At 40.3% G+C, this 25,793-nt stretch overlaps 1 protein-coding gene across 4 annotated transcripts in view; it reads left to right on the forward strand.

Annotated features, from left to right (window-relative positions):
* LPAR1 (lysophosphatidic acid receptor 1) overlaps window positions 1-25,793 on the forward strand; it is a 165,094-nt gene that overhangs the window by 103,598 nt on the left and 35,703 nt on the right. For all 4 annotated transcript variants that reach the window (XM_060153343.1, XM_060153340.1, XM_060153342.1 and 1 more), the window contains exon 3: window positions 814-1,561. In XM_060153343.1, coding sequence (XP_060009326.1) covers window positions 814-1,561 — 748 coding nt within the window. The remainder of the gene's footprint in view (window positions 1-813; window positions 1,562-25,793) is intronic.

Here is a 25,793-nt window from a genome sequence, read left to right on the forward strand (position 1 = left end):
ATTGATGATGTTAAAAATAAGAAAACACATAATGAAACATTATCGCTCAACATTTTAGAAGGTGTACTTTTAGAGCAGTGTCAAAGTATGAACTGCTCTCTGAAGGTTACATTAGTTACATATTTCTTATGTCCTCCAAGAAGAAAAACGTCCTCAAACGTCATAGATTGTTTGATGAATGCTATTCTGGGGTAAGGAGTTGTGGGGGAACACAGTGCTGACCACAGGAATGTTGAACAGCAAATGCTGGCTTTGGGCATAGTAGCTTTGATGCATAGTGACCTCTTTGAAATGTTGGGACTGATGGTCCTTGTGGGGACTTGCGTTACAAGATATCTGACACAGATTGAACATACTATGTGAGAACAGAAATGCAGAATAATAGGGCAATAATACCCTATCTATAAACCATCTGTGTTTACAGATTCCCTAAATAACGGGCCAAAATAGATTTCACTATGGTAAATATTCCAGTTGCAACACTCTGCAAAATTCTCATCTGTCTCATGTATTTTAGGCATGATTTCTGGGTCGTGTGGCTTTTCTAGTAGACTTCAATGATGTGCAGCCACCAAGAACAGACCTTGTCATTTATTTAACTCCAACTGTCTTTAATCTCGAGAACAGTAAAACAGAAAGAAACCTTGGGGTTTCAACATAATCATAGAACATTACACAGGATCAGATTTTCAAATTCTTTGCTTTTGCTCTTTTTTGGCCACATTTACCGTAGAAGACTTGCGTTATCTACACATCTTTAAATTTGGGTCCATGGTTTTTCTCTTTTTTAACCTCTCTTCCTTTCTCTTTTAGTTCACAGCCATGAATGAACCACAGTGCTTCTACAATGAGTCCATCGCCTTCTTTTATAACCGGAGTGGAAAGTACCTTGCCACAGAATGGAACACAGTTAGCAAGCTGGTGATGGGACTTGGAATCACCGTCTGTATCTTCATCATGTTGGCCAACCTGCTGGTCATGGTAGCGATCTATGTCAACCGCCGCTTCCATTTTCCTATTTATTACTTAATGGCGAATCTGGCTGCTGCGGACTTCTTTGCTGGGTTGGCCTACTTCTACCTAATGTTCAACACAGGACCCAATACTCGGAGACTGACTGTTAGCACATGGCTCCTGCGTCAGGGCCTCATTGACACCAGCCTGACAGCCTCTGTGGCCAACCTACTGGCCATTGCAATCGAGAGGCATATTACGGTTTTCCGCATGCAGCTCCACACGCGGATGAGCAACCGGCGGGTGGTGGTGGTGATTGTGGTCATCTGGACCATGGCCATTGTTATGGGGGCCATACCCAGTGTGGGCTGGAACTGCATCTGTGATATTGAAAACTGTTCCAACATGGCACCCCTCTACAGTGACTCTTACTTGGTCTTCTGGGCCATTTTCAACTTGGTGACCTTTGTCGTCATGGTGGTTCTCTACGCTCATATCTTTGGCTACGTTCGCCAGAGGACTATGAGGATGTCTCGGCATAGTTCTGGGCCACGGCGCAATCGGGATACCATGATGAGTCTTCTGAAGACTGTGGTCATCGTGCTTGGTGAGTTGTGTCTTGACTGTAACTTACTTTACGGATTCTTGATGTCTTACTACAAACCAGGGTAGTTTATGATAGTGGTAAGCAACAATGTGAACATCAGCGGGTATATATGCAGGAATTACAAGGGGACAAGGCACCTTTATAGCAAATGTTTATGATGAAGTCAGCATCCCAGTCTTTCTATAATTACAGAACTGGTTTCAGGGAAATAATGTCTCAGTGATGTGTTATAAATCATGGTGATGTGGAAGATGTCATTGACGAGTTTGGCTATCAAGTATTGAAGGATATCAGCTTTTGAAAGGTTTTATTACAGCCCAAATTGTGGAACTTTTGGCTATAGTCTCTTTATTACAGATTCTCAGAAAGTGTTCTTACTGTCCCATTAATATGCTTTCACACATAGCTATTTTTATGAGTCTGTTTCCAAATAAGGAGTCTTTCACTGTCTGTCATTGTTACTGCACACACGTAGGTAAGTATATCAAGTTTTTGTATAGATTTATTGCGCAAAATGGGTTGGAATTAATACCATCTCTGACAGTCACCTTTATGAAAACTTACTTTTTTTCCATTAATTTTCGGTTTTTAGTGGTGGAAGTTAATTCATATTTCAAGGTGAAAAGCAGGATTTTATTCTTTTATGTAATGTATACTCGAATAACTTTTGCCTTTAAATAACTGTTGTTTTTCCTGGGTGAAAAATTCATGGTTAATGATCACAAGGAATATATTTATTCATTTATGTATTCAGAAAATAGTTAAAGAGAACCTCATACGTTCCAGGCCCTGTGCTAACTCCCGGAAATGTGTCCATGAAGACAGCATACACAGAACATTTCTTTTGGAGCTTAGAGGGCCTATTTTTAAAGTTCACCCAGTGAGAATTTTAAATAATTACCCTATTGAATTACATTTTCTCCATGGGCTATATTTGGGTTAATGTCTGATCACATTTTAAAAGTATCTTTTAAAAAATCTTTAGTAGTTCATCTTTCTCCATTGAAATTCAGTGGAAAGTTCCTCTAATGCTCTTTGTTCCAGTTTGTAAAGCAGGGTTGAGTGGATGGAACCTGGGATGGTGTGGCTCCTCTGAAACTCTGGGAGCTACTTTAATCTTAGCCCCAGGAAAGAGAGCCCTAATTATGGCTCTAAGAATAAAGACCAGGCCTTGGGATTGCCGACACAACTAAAGCCCTGTCTGTAACTAACTGGCACGTGTAGGTAGTATCCCCACTGAGGCCCCCACCACCTCAGATGTGAAATTTTCTTATTCCATCCAACAAAGTTCAGTAGAAGTATAAAAATGATTTCCCTCTGTGTTTAATTATCAACAAAAGCCTTGAACATACCTGTGCCCCAAGTATACATTCTCCGTGATAGGGATGAAGCACATCTTTGTTTACCGTGGATGCTATTTTTTGTATTAAATTAAATAACATGAGAGATTTCACTTCTGTATTGACTCAAGTATTTGTTTGTTTACTGCTGATCTCAACGTTGGTTGAAACTTTTCATACGGGTGCACTTTTTCTAGTGTCATCTCAAGTACTGCTTGTAGTTCATAGAACCACCAGCAGAAAATGACTACTGAACTTGGACTATGAACCTGCTAAGTTCTTGTTTGAATTTTGACCTTTGTATAATGCCTAGCATTTTCCGGTGTGTAGTATGCTTAACGATTCATATAAAATTAACTTTTGTGCCTCATTGGGTGGTTTTGCAGGTTAAATGAGAATTATTATTATTATTTGTGTGTGTGTGTGTGTGTGCGGTATGCGGGCCTCTCACTGTTGTGGCCTCTCCCGTTGCTGAGCACAGGCTCCGGATGCACAGGCTCAGCGGCCATGGCTCACGGGCCTAGCTGCTCCGCGGCATGTGGGATCTTCCCAGACTGGGGCACGAACCCGTGTCCCCTGCATTGGCAGGCAGACTCTCAACCACTGCGCCACCAGGAAAGCCCGAGAATTATTTTGAGGGTTTATGGGGCCACAGTTTCAGTGCACGTTGACCCTAAATGCCCCTTCTGCCCTACCACACCAACCCCAGACTTGAAAATAACAGAATATAACGCTGGTTTCTGAGGTTAAACTGGTGGGCTCCACAAAGATTGAATACATGTAGCTGCCTCTGGAATAGATGGCATTATCTCTATAGATGTGTGATGGAAGAAGTTTAGAACATGGAGAACTCCCATCAGGGTGATAGGCAAAGAAATTTGGTGAGGCAAGATGTGTATGGGATTGTAGTATAGGAAGGAGAAATTAAATAAATGGACTGTAACCTTGCAGAGAAAAGCAGCAAGAATGGGAGAAGGGGCAGGGCTCGGAATAGGTAATTCACCACCCTAAACAGCCAGGTGTTTGTCAAGTTGGTGCCTGTTACCATTTGTACAACGTACTCCCCTGCTTGAATTCTATATAGTCGTGCTTGCATGCGAAAGATGGGTTGGTCTTGTAGGAACAAGTTTATTGACCATCAGGTTTTTTGTGGTGCACGTTCGGTTTTTTAATGTCTTCTCTGCCAGATTGTCAGCTCTGCGGCAGTGAGCAGGAAGTGTGATGATGTGTTGTCCAGTTTCTCCACATTACCTGTTGTGGGATGTGGCACAAAGCAGGTACTTGTAAAATAACTGTTGAATGAATGAATGTGGTGACAAAACCAGGTTTTTGAGCCTTCAGCACTGAGGACCAGAGAAAGCCATAGTGAATTCACTAAGTTGATGCCACTTGGTTCAGTCGTGTGGCAGAAACCAAACCTAGCTGCACCACTATTACGTTTTGTGCCTTCCAGTCAAATACAGCAGCTTGGAAAGTGACCACAAGGGCTGCTCAATAAATAATGTGTATTTTGTTCATTTATTCTGGGGATGATTACAGTTTGATTAAGTGTCAAACCTTCGGTTTCCATTTCACCATGTCAAAATGACCTCTGGGTTTTAGACCTATTCGGTTCAATAAACCAGTGTGTATTGGTTATTTATCCTTCAGTAAAAGGATTTGTTAGTCAACAAGTTGAATTTCTAGGACTCAACATAAAATAAAGGGGTCTTTGAGATTTATGATGGCAATACCAGCAGCAGTTTTGAAGCACAAGGTTGTGTATGAGCTGCTCCTGAGTGAGTACTGGATCTTAATAGTTTTATTTGTAAAACACATATAGCATTAACCATGTGCCTAGCACTACTCTGCCTTAGAAATGAGTTTTTGTAAAGAGCATCCCTGTGGAGTCTAGGTTTGTTAGCTTCATTTTTCAGAGGTGAAAACTGAGGCACAGAGAGGTTAAGTAACTTTCCCAAGATCACACAGCTAGTTAAGTACAGGAGCTGGGATATGTTTCAGGCAGTCTGGTTCCAGAGCCCATGTGTTTTTCACCTCCATGCTATCCTGTCTCTCTATAATACAAACAGCTACCAGCACATGCTGGATTGTTTTATGAAGTTTGAACAGCACTGTGCTATTAAATTGAAACATTGTGATCCCATTTGTTTCTCTTGATACTGCCTAGCTGCCTGTGCTTCATTTCCTGGGTAGAAGAAAGCTTTCAGGGAGCATTCCTTTCCTCCTTTTGCTTCTGATCATGATCGTTATGACTCTCATCTCATTGGCCCTTTTCCACTCTTTGGTGTTGGAGCACCAGTAACTGACTGCTTCTGATTGAAGGAGTGTTTAGTTCAAGGTGTAGTTAACTTGAGGGTTCATTGTCCTAGTGCGAAGTCATGTAATCCTTCCCCAGGCTTGAATTCTCCCCACTTGACATTTTACCAAGAATTCCTTTTGAGTCTGTTCCACGGTTGAATCAGAGTGGTAGTCAAGTTCTTCCTTATTTGACCACAGTCTATCTTGAGTTGTAAGTCCTTGCCTTTCTTGCGCTGTTCCTTCTGATGACACTTCTGTTGGGGATAATTAGAGAAGAGGGAAACCAGGATTTGGAAAGAGAAAATAATGGTTATGGTGTAGAGGTTTTTGCATCTTAATTGTGGGAGAGAGTGAGGAAAATAAAGCAAAATAAATCCAGGTGGAGCCTATGTCTTTGGGGAAGACGAGAGAGACACTTTTTCTAGTTGGATCTGTTCTGGCTGGAAATGATCACCACTGAAGCTAAATTACTGCTTTTTACCTACGTACCCTGTGCCAGGGTCAATACTCGGCATTACTCTTCATGCACTGTTTATAACCTTACACCAAGGAAAGTTGTGTTTCTCCCATTTTATACTGAGGGAACTGAGTTAAGATAGGGTAAGTAACTTGTTCAAGAGTGCTTATTTTGTAAGTAGCAGAACTGGAATCCAGCTGTAAGAATGTTGTGGACCATGACCTTCTATCATAGGACACTGGTCACGTGCCATATAAAAGACTGTTACTGGTATTAATAATAGTAGTTGGGGCCAGATGAGTTTAAGCCCATTGTTTTCTCGTTACTCTGATGAAGGATAATTTGGCGAATATCCTGTAAGCAAATCTTTATGTACTTACTTCTCTGTTCAGTTTAATTCAACAAACATATTGTTGAGTGCTAATTATGTGCTAAAGGATAAAAAGATGAATAAGGTAAATACCATTTATTTAAATTGAGGCAACATTGTTTTATAACATGATATAAGTTTCGAGTGTACAACGTTATATTTCTACAGCATCCTTGTCACCAAAAATATAGTTTCCATCCATCACCATACTGTTGATCTCCTTTATCTGTTTCACCCTCCTCCCCACCCCCTCCCCTCTGGTAACCATTACTCTGTTCTCTGTATCTACGTGTTTGTTTTTATTTGATTTATTCTTTTTTTTTAATTCCACAGTGAGAGAAATCATATATTTGTCTTTCTCTGGCTTATTTCACATAGCATAATACCCTCAAGGTCCATCCATGTTGTTGCAAATGACAAGATTTCATCTTTTTTATGGCTGAGTAGTATTCCAGTGTGTGTGTGTGTATGTGTGTGTGTGTGTGTGTGTGTGTGTGTGTGTGTGTGTGTATGTACACACATATATACTACAATCTTCTTTATCCATTCATCTGTTGATGGGCACTTAGATTGTTTCCATCTCTTGGCTATTGTAAATAATGCCGTGATGAACATGGGATGCATATATCTTTTCAAATTAGTGTTTTCGTATTCTTTGGATAAATAGCCAGGAGTGGGATAGCTGGATCATATGGTAGTTCTACTCTTAATGTTTGAGGACTCTCTGTACTGTTTTTCATAGTGACTGTACCAATTTCCCACCAACAGTGTAGGAGGGTTGCCTTTTCTCCACATCCTCGCCAACACTTGTTACTTTTTGCCTTTTTTTTTTTGCAGTACGTGGGCCTCTCACTGTTGTGGCCTCTCTCGTTGCGGAGCGCAGGCTCAGCGGCCATGGCTCACGGGCCCAGCCGCTCCGCGGCATGTGGGATCTTCCTGGACCAGGGCAGGAACCCGTGTCCCCTGCATCGGCAGGCGGACTCTCAACCACTGCGCCACCAGGGAAGGCCTATTTTTTGCCTTTTTGATAACAGTCCCTCTAAGAGGCGTGAGGTGATATCTCATTTTGGTTTTGATTTGCATTTCCTAATAACTGGTGATCTGAATATTTTTTCATGTACCTGTTGGCTATCTGTATGTCTTCTTTGGAAAAAATGTATGTTCAGCTCCTCTGCCCATTTTTTAATCAGATTTTTGTTGTTGTAGTTGAGTTGTGTGAGTTTTTTATATGTTTTGGGTATTCACTCCTTACCAGATATATCATTTGTAAGTATCTTCTCCCATTTAGTAGGTTATCTTTTTGTCTTGTTGATGGTTTCCTTTGCTGTGCAGAAGCTTCTTCATTTGATGTAGTCCCATTTGTTTATTTTTGCTTTTTGAACTTCATTCTTTTCTGAGCTTACAGCGTGTTAGAGGAGGCTGAGAAGGAGTTGCAGAGCAGTCAGGTCCATGTGCTAGTTGATGTCTGGGCAGAGTGGAGGGAAGGGAGGCCTCACACAGGAGGAAATATTGAGTTGGGTCTTGATGCATGTGGAGGAGCTTGTCCTCCTGTAGGGTGGGGGTAGAGGAGAAGCTAAGCAACAGCTCACCTTTGGGGGACTGAAGGCAGTCAGGTGGGATTACCGTGTGATGGGTATGCTGGATAGTTTTGGCTTAGAGCCTTTATAACGTATTAAGGAGTTTGAGTTTCTGCCTTTAGGTGATCAGAGATGCTAAAGGATTCCCTAAGATAAAGAACACCAGTTCCTTATAGGGATAACCCTATAATTTATCATCCAAACTGAGACACTTCTGGTAGTGAAAACAGGCACTAACTGGGACAGTGGGACAACAGGCCTAAACCAAGACTAGTCTGGTCAACCCAGCGTGTACAGTCACTCTCCTTCTAGGCTCTGCTTTCTGTTTGTTTATATTTTTTCTACATTTTCTTTTGGCTTTGTAAATGTAGAGCTCAACACTGGACTTGTTCCACTGTGTAAACATAGTAAAGAACAACTTCTTCTTCGTTTTTTTTTTTTTAAAGCAAGGATCTGTCCAGATTTAGAATTTTAGAGCTGAAAGGTCCTTTAAAAATCACGCTATCCAACTTCCTAATCCTACAAATAAAGGGACCGAAGCTCCCAAGTTAATTGAGAAATTTAGGTCTGAGCTGGTGGCTCAAACCGAGAACTAGGTTTGTTAACTTCCAGTAAGGTGCTGTTCCTACTGCCTAGGCCTCCAGCTTGTTCATTTCCATCCACACCTTCCATCATTTTCTTCCTTGTGAACAGCAACATGTATTTCTGTGGCTACCCAGGTTTAGGTGTAAACATTGTGGCTATAAAGGTACCCGGAACCCACAGAAAGGGTTCCCTTGAATTTGGCCTTATTATAAACAGCTGGTGATCTCTGAAATGAAGCTTTGATAAAAGTCATTGGAAACTGAATTACTGGCACATTATGTAGTTTTTACACATTTTTTTTTAACTAATGCTCTTTATTTTTTTTAATTTTATTTTTTAAATTTTTACTATTTATTTGGTCGCGCCGGGTCTTAGCTGCGGCAGGCGGGCTCCGTAGTTGCAGCTCACCAGCTCCTTAGTTGCAGCATGCATGTGGGATCTAGTTCCCTGAACAGGGATCGAACCCGGGCCCCCTGCATTGGGAGTGCGGAGTCTTATCCACTGCGCCACCAGGGAAGTCCCAACACCTTCTTATCATCCTGTTTGCTTTCTTCATAACAGCATTGTATTAGTTTCTTATTTATCTTGGTTTTTTATTGTTTCTATTTTACCGTGTGTGTGTGTGTGTGTGTGTGTGTGTGTGTGTGTGTGTGTGTGTGTGTGTGTGTGTGTGTGTGTGTGTATGTGTAGTTTTCCCACTTACATTCACTGAGGCAGGATGCCTCTGGGATCTACTCCTGACTCTTGTCATTAACTGTCTGGGTGATTCTGGGCAAGTCACTTTCTCTGTGCAGCAATTTCTCTGTACTTTCATCTCTAGGATGGAGTTGGCCAATTTGATTTCCAAGGTTATTTGGAGTTCTACTTATAACTCTATAAATAAAACGATAAGGACATAACTACTGTGGAGCAGCCCCGTAGAGTTTTCTAGTGGAAAACGTAGAAATAGAGTAAAAGCAAGGGACTATGATTTTTCTCCATATCAGCTTTTGAATAACTAGGTTTAGGTGTGCTCTCCCCCATTAAAGGGAGCGGCACATTGATAGAGGAGAGTCTCAAAGAAACGATTTAAAAAAAAATGCCTCTGCAGTAGAGAGCTGTGTGGCAAGAAGGGAGGGTTTCCCAGTTGGTCTTGTTGCTAAGGGAAGGGACTAGACACAAGATTCTCTTATTCCCTGACCACAGGTGACCAACTGCACATCCTGTTGCTCTGAAGAGGAACCAGAGCTACCCCGAGTCTCCTCAGGCCCCTGCGGCGTCCCTGTTAAGACCTCTTTGAGGAAGGACCTGTGAGACCATTCATGAGAGCCTCTGTTGTTGGATGAGCCACGGGGCTGGCTGGCACTGCGGGTGTGGTCAGGAGAGAGTCCCTGCGGAAGCCCCACAGTGCTGCCCAGACCCCAGATCCTGGGCCTGGTCAAATGAGAAAACAACTTGCAAATACCAGCTCTTTGTACCCTTTTGTTGCCCAACTCCATTCAAATATTTTTACTCAGAAGAAACTTTCAAACAGAAACAGAAAACAAAAATACCACATGAACCTAACAGGGTTTCTTCTGAGGTGTGGACCGAGCAGGCAGAATACGAAGCTCTTTCTTACCTTAGGTCTGATGAGAGTGATTCAGACCTCGTCTCGTTGAGATGCCTGTCAGTCCCAGAATGAACCTTACACAGTCATTTGTCCTCGTCCTTAAAGGTCATAGAAGATGCAAAGGTTTCCTGAAGGAATTGTGGCAGCCGCTGGAAATCACTGTTGCTTAGGGCTTGAGAGCTTCGATTCGGAAGAAAATAGGCCAGAGTTTAGAATTGGAATCCTGACCCCTCACTTGTTAGTTTCATAGCCTTGAGGAAATGACTGAACGTCTCTGAGCCTCAGTTTCAGGATTAATAGCATAGGGATAGTAGGACCTTCCTATAGTCAAGTGATCACGCGCATTAGACGAGGTAATTCATGTAAAGCACACTTAGCACAGGATCTGGCTAATGTAAAACACTTACTGAATGGTAGCAAGTATTGTCATTACCATGAGGTCTTGTCTGCATGTGCCTTTTCTCCCCCTGCGCCCCGCCCGCCCTTTCTGTCTTCTCTCTGACATACCTCCACTCATCCACACGCCAGCATACATACAATAGTGGGTTTGGTGGCTGTGATGGTGCTTCATTTCTATGACATGGTATTAAAGTACTGTTGTGGTTTAGCAGCTCTTGGCTCCAAAACAGGCTGTAAATTTTATTCTGAGTGGCCTTTGCGTTCCCAAAGATACATCTGCACTGCAGAGTTGCCTGCGTCTTACTTGTTGAGCCTCAGCCGTATGTATGAAAAGTCCTATTACCCCATAAGAAATGACAGTTTTGACCTGGTAACTCTCTGGACGTCTCCAGATTAAACAGTTAAATAGTGTTGGCCATTAAAATGAGTTTTGAAATGGAACAGGCCACTTTGTCAGTATCTGTTAGAAAGGGTCATTAGCTCCTTTCGGTGGACCTGCCATGCTTGGGGCACAGCTGGCAACCCAGCCGTCATTCAGGGCACCATTCTGTTGCCTTTTGATCTGAAGTGAAAGACTGTGTCTGGCATAAATGAAAGAAATGGCAAATGGATAGGGTCATGAGACCTTATTGCTGTTCCCTAGCGAGTCCCAGCTTTATTGTGAGACCACTTGCGATTCCTTTAGTCTGGGTCCCATCACTATCCACCTAGAAAGGAAAAGATATTTCACTCCCCTTCTAATCTCTCACTGCTACTTTACATACCTCTTTGGAGTATTGTTTTGGGAATTCAGTGATGGCAAGGTTTTATCTTATTTCCCAGCCCCTAGAACAGGGCCTAGCACTTGGAAAACTCTGGATTTTTTTTTTTTTTTTTTTTTTGCAGTACTTGGGCCTCTCACTGCTGCGGCCTCTCCCATTGCGGAGCACAGGCACCGGACACGCAGGCTCAGCGGCCATGGCTCACGGGCCCAGCCACTCTGCGGCATGTGGGATCTTCCCAGACCAGGGCACGAGCCCGTGTCCCCTGCATCGGCAGGTGGACTCCCAACCACTGCGCCACCAGGGAAGCCCTCTAGATATTTTTTGAATGAATAAATGAACTACACCTTTTATTCTGGATGGAATTTTACAGGTTCCCTAGTAACAATAGAGATATACCTGTGTAGCTTGAAATTCAATGGGATTTAATAATGAGTCTCATTCAAAGGAGTATTTGTTTAAAGGTAGTTGTAATAAGGCAGCTCCGCATCCTGCCTGTCAAGGGCATTTCTTTAGGTTAAGTTCCAGTGTGAGTTTGTTAATAATAGTTTGTTTTGTTAACAAACATGTATTGAATGTGTACTAGGCCCTCTGATAAGGAGTAGGAAAGCGGAGATCAGTGAAAATATGGACCCTGTTCTCAAGCGGCTTTCATTTTAGGAGATCATAATGGATAATTTAAGTAAATAAAAACAATGTAATTTGGTAAATAAAATATGGAAGGTGCTGTGGAAGTGCTGTCTTCTGATTGGGCAATGTCAGGATATTTCGTGATGAAGGAGATTTAGGAATAACATCTTAGATATTGTATAGGAGTTTGCCATGTGAACCCAAGCAAAGAAATTACTACTATTAGCTATTGTTTGCACTCTGAATTAAGTATTCAGTTACTTCCTTATATTGCAATTAATACGTTACTTAGATATGGAAATAACCCATTTGGCATTTTTGGGGGGGTGGGAGGGGAAGCTTGCATGATTTTAAGACAACATTGTGCTTAATAATTTTTTTGCCTGCATTTTGCACTGTATAATTCATTTTTTGAATCGACTGTAGTTAATCAGATTCACATTAAATTGGTTATGAAGTAAATGAGTTTGCATGGTTACTGACCTATAAGGAAAGGGGTGATTTTTCTGCGTGTGCAAATTAACATCTTGTAGCAAGTAAGACGTGCTCTGTAGTGACATGTATGTTTTCAGGACTTGAAAGATCATTGCCTGGAGCTGTGGACACTTACACTTCTGATGAACACACATATAGGCATGCAAATTGCCATATTTAGCAAAGATAAGTAATTGCATGAGACATACTCATACTAACAAAAGTATTCATTGTTTATCTGAAACTCAGATTTAACTGGCTTTGTGTATTTTATGAGGCAACTCCAACACACACGGCATTGGATGGGAAATAAAGCATTTTAAATGGCAATCAACTCTCTATACATAGATTTTTTTTTTCTATGTATTACAGGTTTCTGTATTATCCTGGAGATCTATTTAAGTACACAGGGTTTTCACTTATTTAATATTTCTGATTTTTATTTTGGGTTGTCTAGAAATAAAGGAACATATCTGCTTTATAGAATCTTATATTTATCAGCAATTATATATGTTTACAAACAGGTAATGTATACCTTCAATTCAAAACTGAATTTTTCTCTCCTTTTACATATACTTTGTCATGCCCTTTGAAAAAAAGTATCTTAACAATTTGTTTTTCCGTAGAAATCATCTTTTTTCCTGTGTTTGTACCTTTGCTATTTTTTTCTTTGAGGTCTAAACTAGAGTCTTATACTCTGAGAAGCTACTTTTTATTCATGTATTTCAGTGAAGATGATACTGTCTAGACTGAGTGTGGTCATGGCTTTACTTAAACCCTGGCTGGTCTCCTCCACCAATAGAGGAGTTATTATAATGATCCAAAGCAAATATGAAGTTCTAATAGGGTTACACAGCAATAACAGGGTCTTTTTGAAGAAGTGGGATTTAGTCTGGCATCGGGAGACTGGAAATTCATGGCTTCACCTATTTATCCTGCCCAAGTAGACTTTTGTTGACACAGAGAACACTGCACTTTAAGTAGGGTTTTCCATGAGTTCATTCTAAATGGGTATTTCTACACTTCAGAAAGCTTCTCTTCATGTGGCAGGCAGGAATTCATTTGCTCGAGTTATTTTCCTTTCTTGGGGGGAGAGGGAAGATAGCCACTCAGGAGCCCAGCCTTACAGGACCTGCACGGGAAACTGATGAGGTGCAAAGCTGACAAGCGTTTGCTGTGGCCAACAAGTGATTCACCACGTTATTCTGGAGGGATTTGCTTTGCTAACCTTGCTAAGCACATGATGCCCGGGAATGCTCCTTTGTATATTGCCCCAGCCCCAGAGGAGAAGCCCAGCTATAAATCGAGGCTCTGGAATCTGAGTTTCTGAACGAAACAGGGGAAGCCTATATTTGGACATCCTGCAAAGTCCATGTGTAATCATCAAATAAACAAAAGTCGTAGAGATTAGAGCACTAGCTTTATTTAATTAGGCAAATTCTTATGTCTTGGGAAAAATGAAGACGTTTTCATTGAAAAACACTATTTCTAAGGCACCATGCATGTACTCTAGCATATCTACAAGTACTAATACATAAGATCAGCTTATTTAAAATAGAAGAGAATACTGTAGAAATCAAATTGGAATAGTAAGTCTAACTGTAGTATAGATGATTACATTGCTATGCTAAATTCCATAACGGAATTTCTTAATATTTTAGTTCAATCTGAATTGGTTCTACCATTTTTAAGGCCAGAAATCTGTCACTAAAGCATGCATACATTCAAAAGACATGAGAATCAGGAACAGAAAAAACTTGAAACAGAATTAGAAAATACATTCATTTATATACATTGATTTGTCTATAATATATCAAATAGTAAATGATTTGCTGCTGTTACATCATAATACATTGTATGTTCAATGTGCTGTCCCTTCGCAACTATTGAATTATAACATTAATAATGTTGTATGTAACTTTATTACTAGGTAGCCTATAGAAGTGATGGAATATTTTGACCCATTGTTTTAATTCGACTTCAAGGACATTTTTGTTCTATCTTTGTGAATATAGATATTTAAATCAAAATTACAGTAACATTCAATTTTGGTTGAGAAGATATTTTCTAGAGTGTATATTAGTCTACTTTAATCCCTTCAACAACTTAATATACTTAAAACATTTCTAATTCGCTATACTTTTCCAGATTTAGTTTAACTGAAATTTTCATGAACATCAAGTGTTTTTGTATAGATTGTAAAATGAAAACTTAATTTATCCATTAGTTTGTTGGGAACAAACCAGATTGTAACAATTAAAGTGTCTACCATTGTGAGTTTTCATTCTTCCTCTCACATTTACTTTCCTTTGGCTTTATTTTACAGCTAAGTTTTATCAAAGATATTTGATTTTTTTTTTTTTTTTTTTTTGGTGGTACGTGTACCTCTCACTGCTATGGCCTCTCCCATTGCGGAGCACAGGCTCCGGACGCGCAGGCTCAGCGGCCATGGCTTACGGGCCCAGCCGCCCCGCAGCATGTGGGATCTTCCCGGACCGGGGCACGAACCCGTGTCCCCTGCATAAGCAGGAGGACTCTCAACCACTGCGCCACCAGGGAAGCCCAGATATTTGATTTTTTAAGGTTTTAATATGTAATAGATTTTGTGTAGTTTGGATGTTAATTTTATTTTTAATTAATTTTTATACCAATTTTAACTTTACCTAGGTCAATATTTATAGTTTTGAGAGTTTCTAAAAAGAAAAATGAGGATAATAATAATGGTTAACATTTGAGTGCTTAGTAGTCATCAAGACTCATTAAATTCAGTACTTTGCCTCAAATATATATTATATAAAAATTTAAGCAAGAATCTTAAACTCTCTGAATTTCAGTTCTCTCATAAGTCAGATATAGATAATATATTTTTGTGACGATCATATGTGATAGTGATTGTGAAAGCTCTTTTTATAGGAAGTGTCACATAAATGTAAGCTATGAATGTTTTCGCAGCTGCTGCTTATAGAGCAGTGACAAAAAAAAAAAGGTTGGAATGCTAAGCATGAAATGTGATGTAGTGTGGTTGCAAAGGCATTGACTATGTTCTGACTCCAGATTTGCTACTTACTGGTTGGTGTGACTTTGGGCAATCCTATTAACCTTTATGGCAATTTCTTCATCTGTCATGAAGGGCTCCGCTACATCAGTGTTCCTCCAGGTGTGGTCCAAGGACCACCTGCATCTGAATCACCTGGGATGCTTGTTTAATAAGCTGATTCCTGGGCCCCAGCCCAGACCTACTGAAGCAGAATCTTTGTGTTGGTTTCCAGGCATCCATAGTTCAGTCACACAAACCTGGCATTAAATCTGCCCTTGCTCATTTCTAAAGTCTGTTTTTCACCTTTCCTGCCAAAATGTATTGGTATCATTTAAACAGTGAGTGAGGACCTGTGGTCACCCCTACACACATGTGTTTGTACACCTGCTTTACAAGAGGATGAGGAGAAAAGGTAAAGGAAGGTGGAGGTAGGAGAAAACACAGAACTACTAAGATGAAATTCTTGGCTCCTGAAGAGCTTACTATTAAAGAAAATTGATACTTTTACACTTAATAGACTTTCCTCAAAGTATTTGAAGTAGCTACACTGATTGTTATTATCATCCAAGAAAAATGTCACCTTTAAATTTAGTGACCGAAAATGTGACTGACCTATCATTAAGATACCTTGAGAAATCATGGCGTAGAATCCAAGATTTTTTCAGGTAGGCATGTGATTTTATATTATTCTAAGGAGGAACCTTTTCTCTCCCACAGGAGAGGAGATAAAGCAACAGTGTTTGTTTGTTTTTGCATTAACCTAATACAGTTAGTTGTATTTGTCTACAGGGAGACCTTCACAGAATAGGATAAATCAATCATTTAGTTCATAGGCTACATAAAGGGTATCCTGTCTCCCCTTTCCTTTTCTTCCAGAGGTAGCACGGGGTAATCTAAAGAGCATGGGATTAAGATTTACATTACATGTACATGGGTTAAAAACCCCAAGTCAGCTGACGTGCAGACTTTATGACCTTGGACAGTATATTTGACCTTTCTGAGCTCTGTTTCCTATTGGGGACAGCATTACTTATCACTCTCCCCCGAAATGGGGAGGTGATGGGAATTAAGTAGATGTTAAAGTACTTAGAATGCTATCTGGCACATGTTACAGTGAACATGAAGTTCTCATGCTTTACCTGTTGTTCTGCATTCATAAAAGTGCCACCTTTGGCCAGTAGCAATTAGTCTTTGGAACTGTTTTCCCAGGATGGTCATTCCTTGGAGCCATTTACCCTCTTTTATAGACCTATATAATCACTAGTGGCATTTCCCCACTGTCTGCCCATAGAAATGGAACTGAGTGTCCTATATGGGAACTCAACCCATTACTGTGGTTTGTTTATTCATCTGTGCATTCATCTCGTAATTACTCATTTAACCAATGAATGTAGAATCCTGGTGTGGAATGAGACTGCAAGGATTATGGCATTCACAGCGTCTTCCAAAGCCAGGCTTGGCTTGTCTGTACAGTAGTAATACGTTGTCTCTCAGCCTTTCCTCAAACATCTTGGATGCAGGAAACATTCTTATCTCCCTAGAGGCCAGACTGACTTCATATAGCTAGGACTATTATATATATTGAGGCAAAATCTGGGAAAGAGCTATATTTTAGGGTGCCACCCACTAGATCTAGTTCTTTTCCCTTTGGTGCTATAAAGAACACTGCCACTATTTACAAACCAATTCAATTCAAGTGACATCTGTTGCCTCTTGTGTGTTGGGATAACAAATACCAAAATGTGTAACCCCTGCTCATTTACAGATATGACTAAATTACAAGGCAGAATGGGAGTAAGGCCTAAGGCAGATACAGTTACAAAGCGAATATGGCCCTGCCATCCTAAAACCTGCAGTCTGGTAGGAAAGATGCCACATGTACATAGATGATTATTATAAAACAGAAAAGAAGTCTGGATAAAGCTGTATGGGAGTTTAGAGGAGAGAGGGAATCCCATCAATAGTATAATCAGGAAAGCTTTATGTCAATGAGTTTTTTGAGTTGAGTGTTGAATCATAGGTGATGTTCAAGGAATGAGGTAATCTGTTAGACTGCATTTACCCCCTTAAGGACTGAATCCTATTTTAATGATCATCTTGATTACCAAAGTAACACGTATTTATTGAGGGGGGAAAGGCAAAATTAAGAACTTAAAAATTAAGAAGTAAAAATTAAGAAAATTTAGAATTCTGAAACCATTCAGAGAAGAACCAAAATATTAAAATGAATATACTGTTTCTTTCCAATCCTTTGTTCTGATTAATACTTTACAACTGAAATCATATGGTACCTACAATGTTGTTGTATGATTTTTAAAAGTATCCTGTGCATGTGACCATGCCATTAAGTAATGTTTGAAAGCATGAGTTTTCTACACAAAGTTCAGTACATCCAAATGATGGCATATTATATAATCACTGGGTATTTAGGTGTTATCTCTTACTCTCTTTTTTTACTATTATAAATAATATTGAGATAAATATTATCTAATACGAATCTCTGCTTTCTTCACTGAGACTTTGTGAATCTTGATTAACTATGGTTTAATGTTCTGTAGAAAGTCTGCACCAATTTACACTCTTACCGCGAGGGGATGAGAATATTTTGTTACATTCATGCCAGTATTGGGTGGCTCTTTTTTCTCTCTTAGTGGTGTCATGTTGTAACCGTTCACATTCTTTCTATTTGTGAGGATGGATATTAGCAAAACTAGAAAAGAGATGGAAACTTTTTCTGGGATTTAGAAGCTAAGACTAAACAAAAATAGAAATGCATTTAGCCCCATTTAAATGTATGTACTACTTTGAAGTACTTCGTTCCGTGTAAAAGTCTAAAGTATATTTATTTCTTAAGAAACTAAAGGCCTAACAGCTGAACAGTATAACACAGGGGATAACAGTTATCTCTCAAGTGCCAACTGCCTCAGTTCTAATCCTGGCCCTCCTACATACCAGCAGAGTCAACTTGGGCAACATATTCAACGGCTCCAAGCTTCCGTTTTCTTGTCTGTACGATGAGAGGCAGAGCAGAAACAGTAAAACCTCAAAAAATTAAGTAAGATTATTATATAAGATACCAGGCATGTAAGGACTTGGTAGATACTATTATGAAATACAAAACGTGGTGTTTTCATTGAATGATCATATAGCTGTGTTGAAACCTAAAGTCCCAGGATTAATCCTTACTGCTGTGAATCTTCATTATGCTGTGAGAAGAAGAGGCAGTCCAGAAGGATTAGGACCCATCGTGCTTCTGGGATTCAGTGGGACAGGTTTTCCTTGGACTGGGTGGTACCACCATGTCAGGTGATCCTGAATGACCCCGAAAACAGATAACACAACTTTCTTCTGAGATCTGCCGTGTTTCTGTCTTCCCTAGACAACTTGAATCCCTAATGCAGATGTTCCCATCATCCCTCAGTGCCCTTTATTGTCTCAGTAATTTTTTCACAGTGCTTTTTAGGCCAGAAGAAGTACCTGACAGTTTCACTTATTAAGCGGTTAAATCAACCTAATAAGTAGATAGGTCCTGATAAATTAGTAGCCATTTCATAAAACAAAGCAAAAACACATACACTGAAAGGAAGAAAATAATTTTTAACTAATTCTTAACAGCAGTGACTAAGGAATGTGAGTGCCTCGTTTGGCACTGCACGGCTTCTCAAAACCTGACTTGGATGGGCCACCGCCATCCTCATTTCCTGTTCCACGCTGAGTTTTAGGCAATACTTGCTTTTTTTCATAGCAGACAAACTGCAGAGACATGATGTCACAGAAAGGAATGTAATGCCACCTAATGTTGAAACTGTGAACTACTTCAAGCTAGCAGTTCACATGGTTTCTGAACATATATGTATATATACACACACACACACATAAAGGGGAGGGGAACAGTGACATTCGACGTATATCTATATCTAATCTATATATTTATTTATCTATCTGTTTATCTGGCTGTGTTCTTTTAAATCAACTGGAACTCTAAGGTGCCTCGGGGCACAGTTTGGGAACCAGAGTCCTGCTGTATTCCTGCTTTCTGGATTTACTTCAGTTTTGTTTTCTTCCGGTTACTCGACTTCTCTTGTTCTCTGGTTCCTGTTTCTATTTAGCTCTTAGTTCTAGCTGTCCAGTTTCCTTCCACTTTGCCCCGAGCCTTGCTCCGCTTCTTCCCCATCAAGCAGCAGCCGTCTCTGGAGCTACTCCTTGACTTTTGCAGACCTAGAGGCAGCCCCGGAGGGACTCGTATGGTTTGGTAGTTGGCTGTGGACCAATCACTGGGCACGAAATCTTACAGGACTTCGTCAGTTCACAACTCTAGGGAGCTTCATTTCCTCTGCAGGCTGCCCAAGTGGTCTGCCAGTGATGTGCAGTATCTTTTGGTGGCCATCTCCCTGTGGTGTGGACGGGCACGTGCTCCACACCAGATGTCCCAATCCACCAGGGCCGCTCGTGGCCTTATGGCAACAGAGGCCTGCCCAGGACACATTTCACTGTCCCTGTTCTTGGCATGTCAATCCAGAAAATGTATTTGAAGTAGTCGAGTGGTTAATTGTGGGCTCTGGATTAGACTGCTTGCTTTTGTATCCTAGGTTACCACTTATTGCTTAATTTCCTGAAACTTCAGATTCCTCATCTGTAAAATGGAGATTAATAATAGGACTTACTTTGTATGAAAAATGAGAAAATAAAACGAAATAAAATAAAATCTGGTGCCTAAATGTTAACCGTTACTAATTTTATTTTTCTGAAAGCACCCATAAAATTTATTTTCAATTATGTTGATTTTTGTTAGGAATAAAGTAACAATAGCACTCATTTAAAAAATTTAGTATCTGTCTTTTTACCAGTTTATGAGAGAGAACATCAATATTAAAATGAAAAAACACCTTACACTCATAACATTTGATTTGTATAATTAAAGTATTCTTTTTTTAAAAAATAAATTTATTTATTTTTGGCCACGTTGGATCTTCGTTGCTGCGTGCGGGCTTTCTCTAGTTGTGGCGAGGGGGGGCTACTCTTCGTTGTGGTGCGTGGGCTTCTTATTGCGGTGGCTTCTCTTGTTGCGGAGCACGGGCTCTAGGTGCACAGGCTTCAGTAGTCATGGCACGCAGGCTCAGTAGTTGTGGCTCGCGGGCTCTAGGCGCGCAGGCTCAGTAGTTGTGGTGCACGGGCTTAGTTGCTCCGCGGCATGTGGGATCTTCCCAGACCAGGGCTCGAACCCGTGTCCGCTGCATTGGCAGGTGGATTCTTAACCACTGCGCCACCAGGGAAGTCCAAAAGTATTCTTAATAGACACGTAATCTCAAGATTTTCATGACATAATAGGTATATACTTTACGCACATGACATTTTGCTCATTTTAGAGATGATAAAACTGAGGCTCAAGAGATGATGTGAATTGCTCAAGATAATTCAACATTTGATGAAAGCCACACCCTCACTCCAGATTTGCAATTTCGGTGCCCCTGCTCCTTACTTTGTCGCTTCCTTTAATATTTAAAACGTTAAAAACGAGAGAGGAAGGAAGGAAGGAAAGGAAAGAAAAAGATGATTGTTATTCTCTTCGATTTTTCTAAGCAATGAAAATTTGCTGTTTCTGCTGTGTCTGGTACATTTAAGTGTCACAGTAGTTTTAATTTAGTGTAGAAGAACCACAGCAGTTTGAAAAAAATATCGCCAATGCTTCATTAGAAATAATGCCAAGAGAGAAAATGCCGTGTGGCCTTGTCGAACTGCATGTCAAAACATTGTATTCATCTATCAAAAAATATAATACAAGCATTTTTAAGTTCAGTTTCCAAAGGACAGAAAAGTGCTTCAGAAAGAGACAAACTTTCCCTTCCCCCATTCTCCTTTTTTCCAAATGTTCACATGCCTAACCCTTTCACCCATGCTAGAGCCATTGCTGCCTGACCACTTTCTGGGCACAGAGGCATGGAAATACATCATCAGTGTATAATTTTGCACACAGCAGAGAGAACATGCTATTATGGAACCGAGTCTCAGCTGAATAGCCTGGCCTTAGACTGTGTTTTCATCTCAGTGTAAAAATGGAAGTGAAACCTCGGCTCTCCTTTCAGGTCTGTAGGGAGTTTGCTGGTCCCATAGTTAATGTAGTTTTCATGCCCAAATAGAAGCTGAGGGGAGAACCAGTGGTCTTGTAGCTTCGAGGTAGAAGGCGTTGACTCTCGAGTGCTGAGTCACTGTAACAATGTAAAGATGTAGCTCGGTTCTCTCTTGGCTTACTAGAAAATTGTGAAAGTCACAGGCTAGCAAGCTAAACATTTCCTGGCCTACTAGAGGTGAGTTTTTTTGGGCAGGCAAACACTGAACCCCTACAGTGATACAGTGTGGTGGTCCTCCAGCCAAGCATCATGGACATGGTGGCAGAAGCTTTAAGTATCTGGAACATTTAATGTGGGAGAGCTTGGCTAAGTAGGATGTGAGCAGTTAAGAGTCAGTTGTACCTCAAAAAGAGGTTTAAAAAATAAACATTAAGGCTACCAAAAAAAAAAAAAAAAGAATATAAATGATAGATACCTAGAAACTCACAAAAAAAGTCTGAAACTTCCATTCCATTTTTTTCTGTTAGTATTTTAAGGCAATGCTCATGCAAATTGACTTTCTTTAGATGTTGTATTAGTTTTCTGTGCTGCATAACAGATCACACGCTTGGTGGTAAAAAAACATCTACTTGTCATCACACAGGTTCTGTAGGTCAGAATTCCAAGCGCACCATAGTGGGTTCTCTGCTGAGGGTCTCACCAGGCTGAAATCAGCGTGTTGACTGGGCTGCCTCCTCATCTGGAGGCCAGACCAGGAAAGGATCTGCTTCCAAGTTCTCTCAGGTGGTTGGTGGAGTTCATTTTCTTGTGGCTGTGGAATCATGGCAGCTTGCTTCTTCAAAGTAAATAACCAACAAGGACCTACTGTATAGCACAGGGAACCATACTCAATATTTTGTAATAACCTATAAGGGAAAAGAATCTTAAAAACAATATGTGTGTGTGTGTGTGTGTGTGTGTATAAAACTGAATCACTTTGCTATACACCTGAAACTAACACAGCATTGTAAATCAACTATACTTCAATAAAAAGAATAATAAATTGGAAAAAAAAGTCAGCAACAGAGAGAAAGAGTCTTCACAGTTTCCAATGTCTGACTTCTTTTTAAAAGAGCTTACTTGATTAGGTCCAACTGACCCAGGGTAATTTTCATTTTGATACATTTAAAGTCAGTTTAATTACATATACAAAATCCTTTCACCTTTGCCATGTAACCAAACCATCAAGGGAATGATGCATAACCTTTGCCATATTCTGTTTCTTAGGAGCAAGTTACAGGTTCTTCCCACACATGAGGGGAGGGGACCGTACAAGGCTGTGACTCATGGGGGGTTGTGTAGAGTGCGCCCACCATAGATGTGCCATGTGTTTTAATATGAGCACCGTTGGAAGAAAAATTGGCTTTTGAAAAGCACCATTTTAAAAGGAATTAATGTTATTCGATGGAAGACTAAAGGATGGAATATTATATATTTAACTGTACATTAAAAAATATTTGCTCATAAATATTTGTCCTTCCTTAAAGAATGTATCATTGGACACGACCTTCTTGAATTTTTCTCTTCTGTTGGCTGCTGAGACATTACTCTTTCCTGATTCTCCTGTCTCTTGCCCCATCCCTTCAGTTGCACTTCCTCCGTCCACTGTTTGTTTTTCAGATGTCACATCTCCAACCTGACAATTCCCTTGGTCCACTCACCTCAAGGATAGCAGAAGTCTTATATCCCTGACCACTTACTTCCTGAGCACAGTGGCTCAGAAACGCAAAATCAGGATGTAATTGTGACCCTGCAGATAAGCCAGCAACTCTGTTGGGGTCAGTTGTCATCTGAGTGTCTGCTGAATGGCCTGTGACAGACCTTAGACTGGACCTCACTGTTAAAATAGAAGTGAACATGTATTTTCTCCACTTTGGTTTATAGGAGACATGCTGATTCCATTCATGTTGGGTAATTGTTATGTCCAAATAGCAGTATGACATAAACAGTCTTATAGACGTGTGCAGAGTATCTGCCTATGTTTGTTTATACTTAACCTTGTATAAAAAAAAGGACTTAAGGCAGCTTAAAAAGATGCATACAGTTCAGAAGACAAAGTTTAAAATAAGCAAGAGAAAGGAGGGGAAGGGAAAAATAAATGTAAGGAAGTGCCATGTAAAGATATACTTTCTAGCAGTTAAGGCAGATATAAACACAGTTAGAATCATGAGTTGGTGGCCATAAGGTATCAGGAGAAACAGCACTTTTGAATACTGAGCCCAAAGAGACATTTCTGTTACGGGTCTTCGTCTGTGATGGACACATCGGTTACGGTGTGAGGTACTGGACAGCTAACCATGGTCAGCACGTGCAGTAGTACCACACATCATAGGGCCATTTTTTATAATATTCCTTCCTGAAGGCAGGGGTTCTGCTGCCAGAGTGCAGTTCAGTGAAAACATTTCTGTGCAGCTTGACTTTCTAATATATTGGCTGATTCAATCTAGAGTGAGGTTTATTAGAATATTCCTTAGACTTTTAAAATCTTATTGTCCTGCACCTCAAAAGTTTAAGAAAATTTTAAAATTTCATTTTCCATACCTTGGGTTATGTTTTGAAAAAGATGCTGTTGGTAATCTTCTAGCTATAAAGTTGTTATAGCATTAAAAATGAATATGCCCACCACTCGGAATTTTGCTATATTTTCTCTCAACAGCCTTTAAGAATCTTTATTTTACCTTATTCAGAAGAATGAATTATGCAGTTTGCCAAGCATATTATACTTCCTTTTTCAAGGTTTTGTTTTTCAGATGGTATTTCCTGATAATATCTGGACCACTGTTATCTTAACATTTCAAGTTAAGTATAAAATGTTTGGAGTCAGTGCAGTGTTTTCGGTGGGGGGCGGGCAGGAGGTCAGGGGCAGTAATTAACATTCTCTAAAGAAAACCTGAGGGGCTTAAGGAGACACCTGCCTCTTTAGAAGACTGTACCACCTCAGTCGCAAGGAAAGGAGGAAGAGAACCGGGGCCAAGTGAAGGATTGCCTCATAATAATAATGATGTCCTGGAGACCTTCAAGATGGCGGAGAAGTAAGACGTGGCGATCACCTTCCTCCCCACAGGTACATCAGAAATACATCTACATGTGGAACAACTCCTACAGAACACCTACTGAATGCTGGCAGAAGACCTCAGACTTCCCAAAAGATATATATTTTTTTTTCCTTCTTCTCTTTTTGTGAGTGTGTATGTGTATGCTTGTTTGTGTGATTTTTCTCTGTATAGCTTTGCTTTTACCATTTGTCCTAGGGTTCTGTCTGTCCGTTTTTTGTTTTTCTTTATTTGTATTACTTAAATTTTTTTTTATTTTAGTAACTTTATTTTATTTCTTTCTTTCTTTCTTTCTTTTTTCTCCCATTTCTTCTGAGATGTGTAGCTGACAGGGTCTTGGTGTTCAGTCCGGGTGTGAGGTCTGTGCCTCTGAGGTGGGAGAGCCAAGTTTAGGACATTGGTCCACCGGAGACCTCCCGGCTCCATGTAATATCAAACGGTGAAAGCTCTCCCAGAGATCTCCATCTCAACACTAAGACCCAGCTCCACTCAGTGACCAGCAAGCTACAGTGCCGGACACCCTATGCCAAGCAACTAGCAAGACAGGAACACAACCCCACCCATTAGCAGAGAGGCTACCTAAAATCATAATAAGTTCACAGATACCCCAAAACACACCACCGGACGTGGTCCTGCCTACCAGAAAGACAAGATCCAGCCTCATCCACCAGAACACAGGCACGAGTCCCCTGCACCAGGAAGCCTACACAACCCACTGAACCAACCTTAGCCACTGGGGACAGACACAAAAGACAACAGTAACTACAAACCTGCAGCCTGCGAAAAGGAGACCCCAAACACAGTAAGTTAAGCAAAATGAGAAGACAGAGAAACACACAGCAGATGAAGGAGCAAGTTAAAAACCCACCAGACCAAACAAATGAAGAGGAAATACCTGAAAAAGTCTACCTGAAGCAGTCTACCTGAAAAAGAATTCAGAGTAATGATAGTAAAGATGATCCAAAATCTTGAAAATAGAATGGAGAAAATACAAGGAACGTTTAACAAGGACCTAGAAGAACTAAAGAGCAAACAAACAATGATGAACAACATAACAAATGAAATTAAAAATTCTCTAGAAGGAATCAATAGCAGAATAACTGAGGCAGAAGGATGGATAAGTGACCAAGAAGGTAAAATAGTGGAAATAACCACCGCAGAGCAGAATAAAGAAAAAAGAATGAAAAGAATTGAGGACAGTCTTAGAGACCTCTGGGACATTAAATGCACCGACATTTGAATTATAGGGGTCCCAGAAGAATAAGAGAAAAAGAAAGGAACTGAGAAAATATTTGAAGAGATTATAGTTGAAAACTTCCCTAATATGGGAAAGGAAATAATCAAGTCTAGGAAACACAGAGAGTCCCATACAGGAAAAATCCAGGGAGAAACAACGCCAAGACACATATTAATTAAACTATCAAAAATTAAATACAAAGAAAAAATATTAAAAGCAGCAAGGGAAAAGCAACAAATAACATACAAGGGAATCCCCATAAGGTTAGCAGCTGACCTTTCAGCAGAAACTCTGCAAGCCAGAAAGGAGTGGCAGG

The sequence above is a fragment of the Lagenorhynchus albirostris genome, chromosome 7 (assembly GCF_949774975.1).
Source record: "Lagenorhynchus albirostris chromosome 7, mLagAlb1.1, whole genome shotgun sequence".
In the NCBI taxonomy this organism is placed as follows: domain Eukaryota; kingdom Metazoa; phylum Chordata; class Mammalia; order Artiodactyla; family Delphinidae; genus Lagenorhynchus; species Lagenorhynchus albirostris.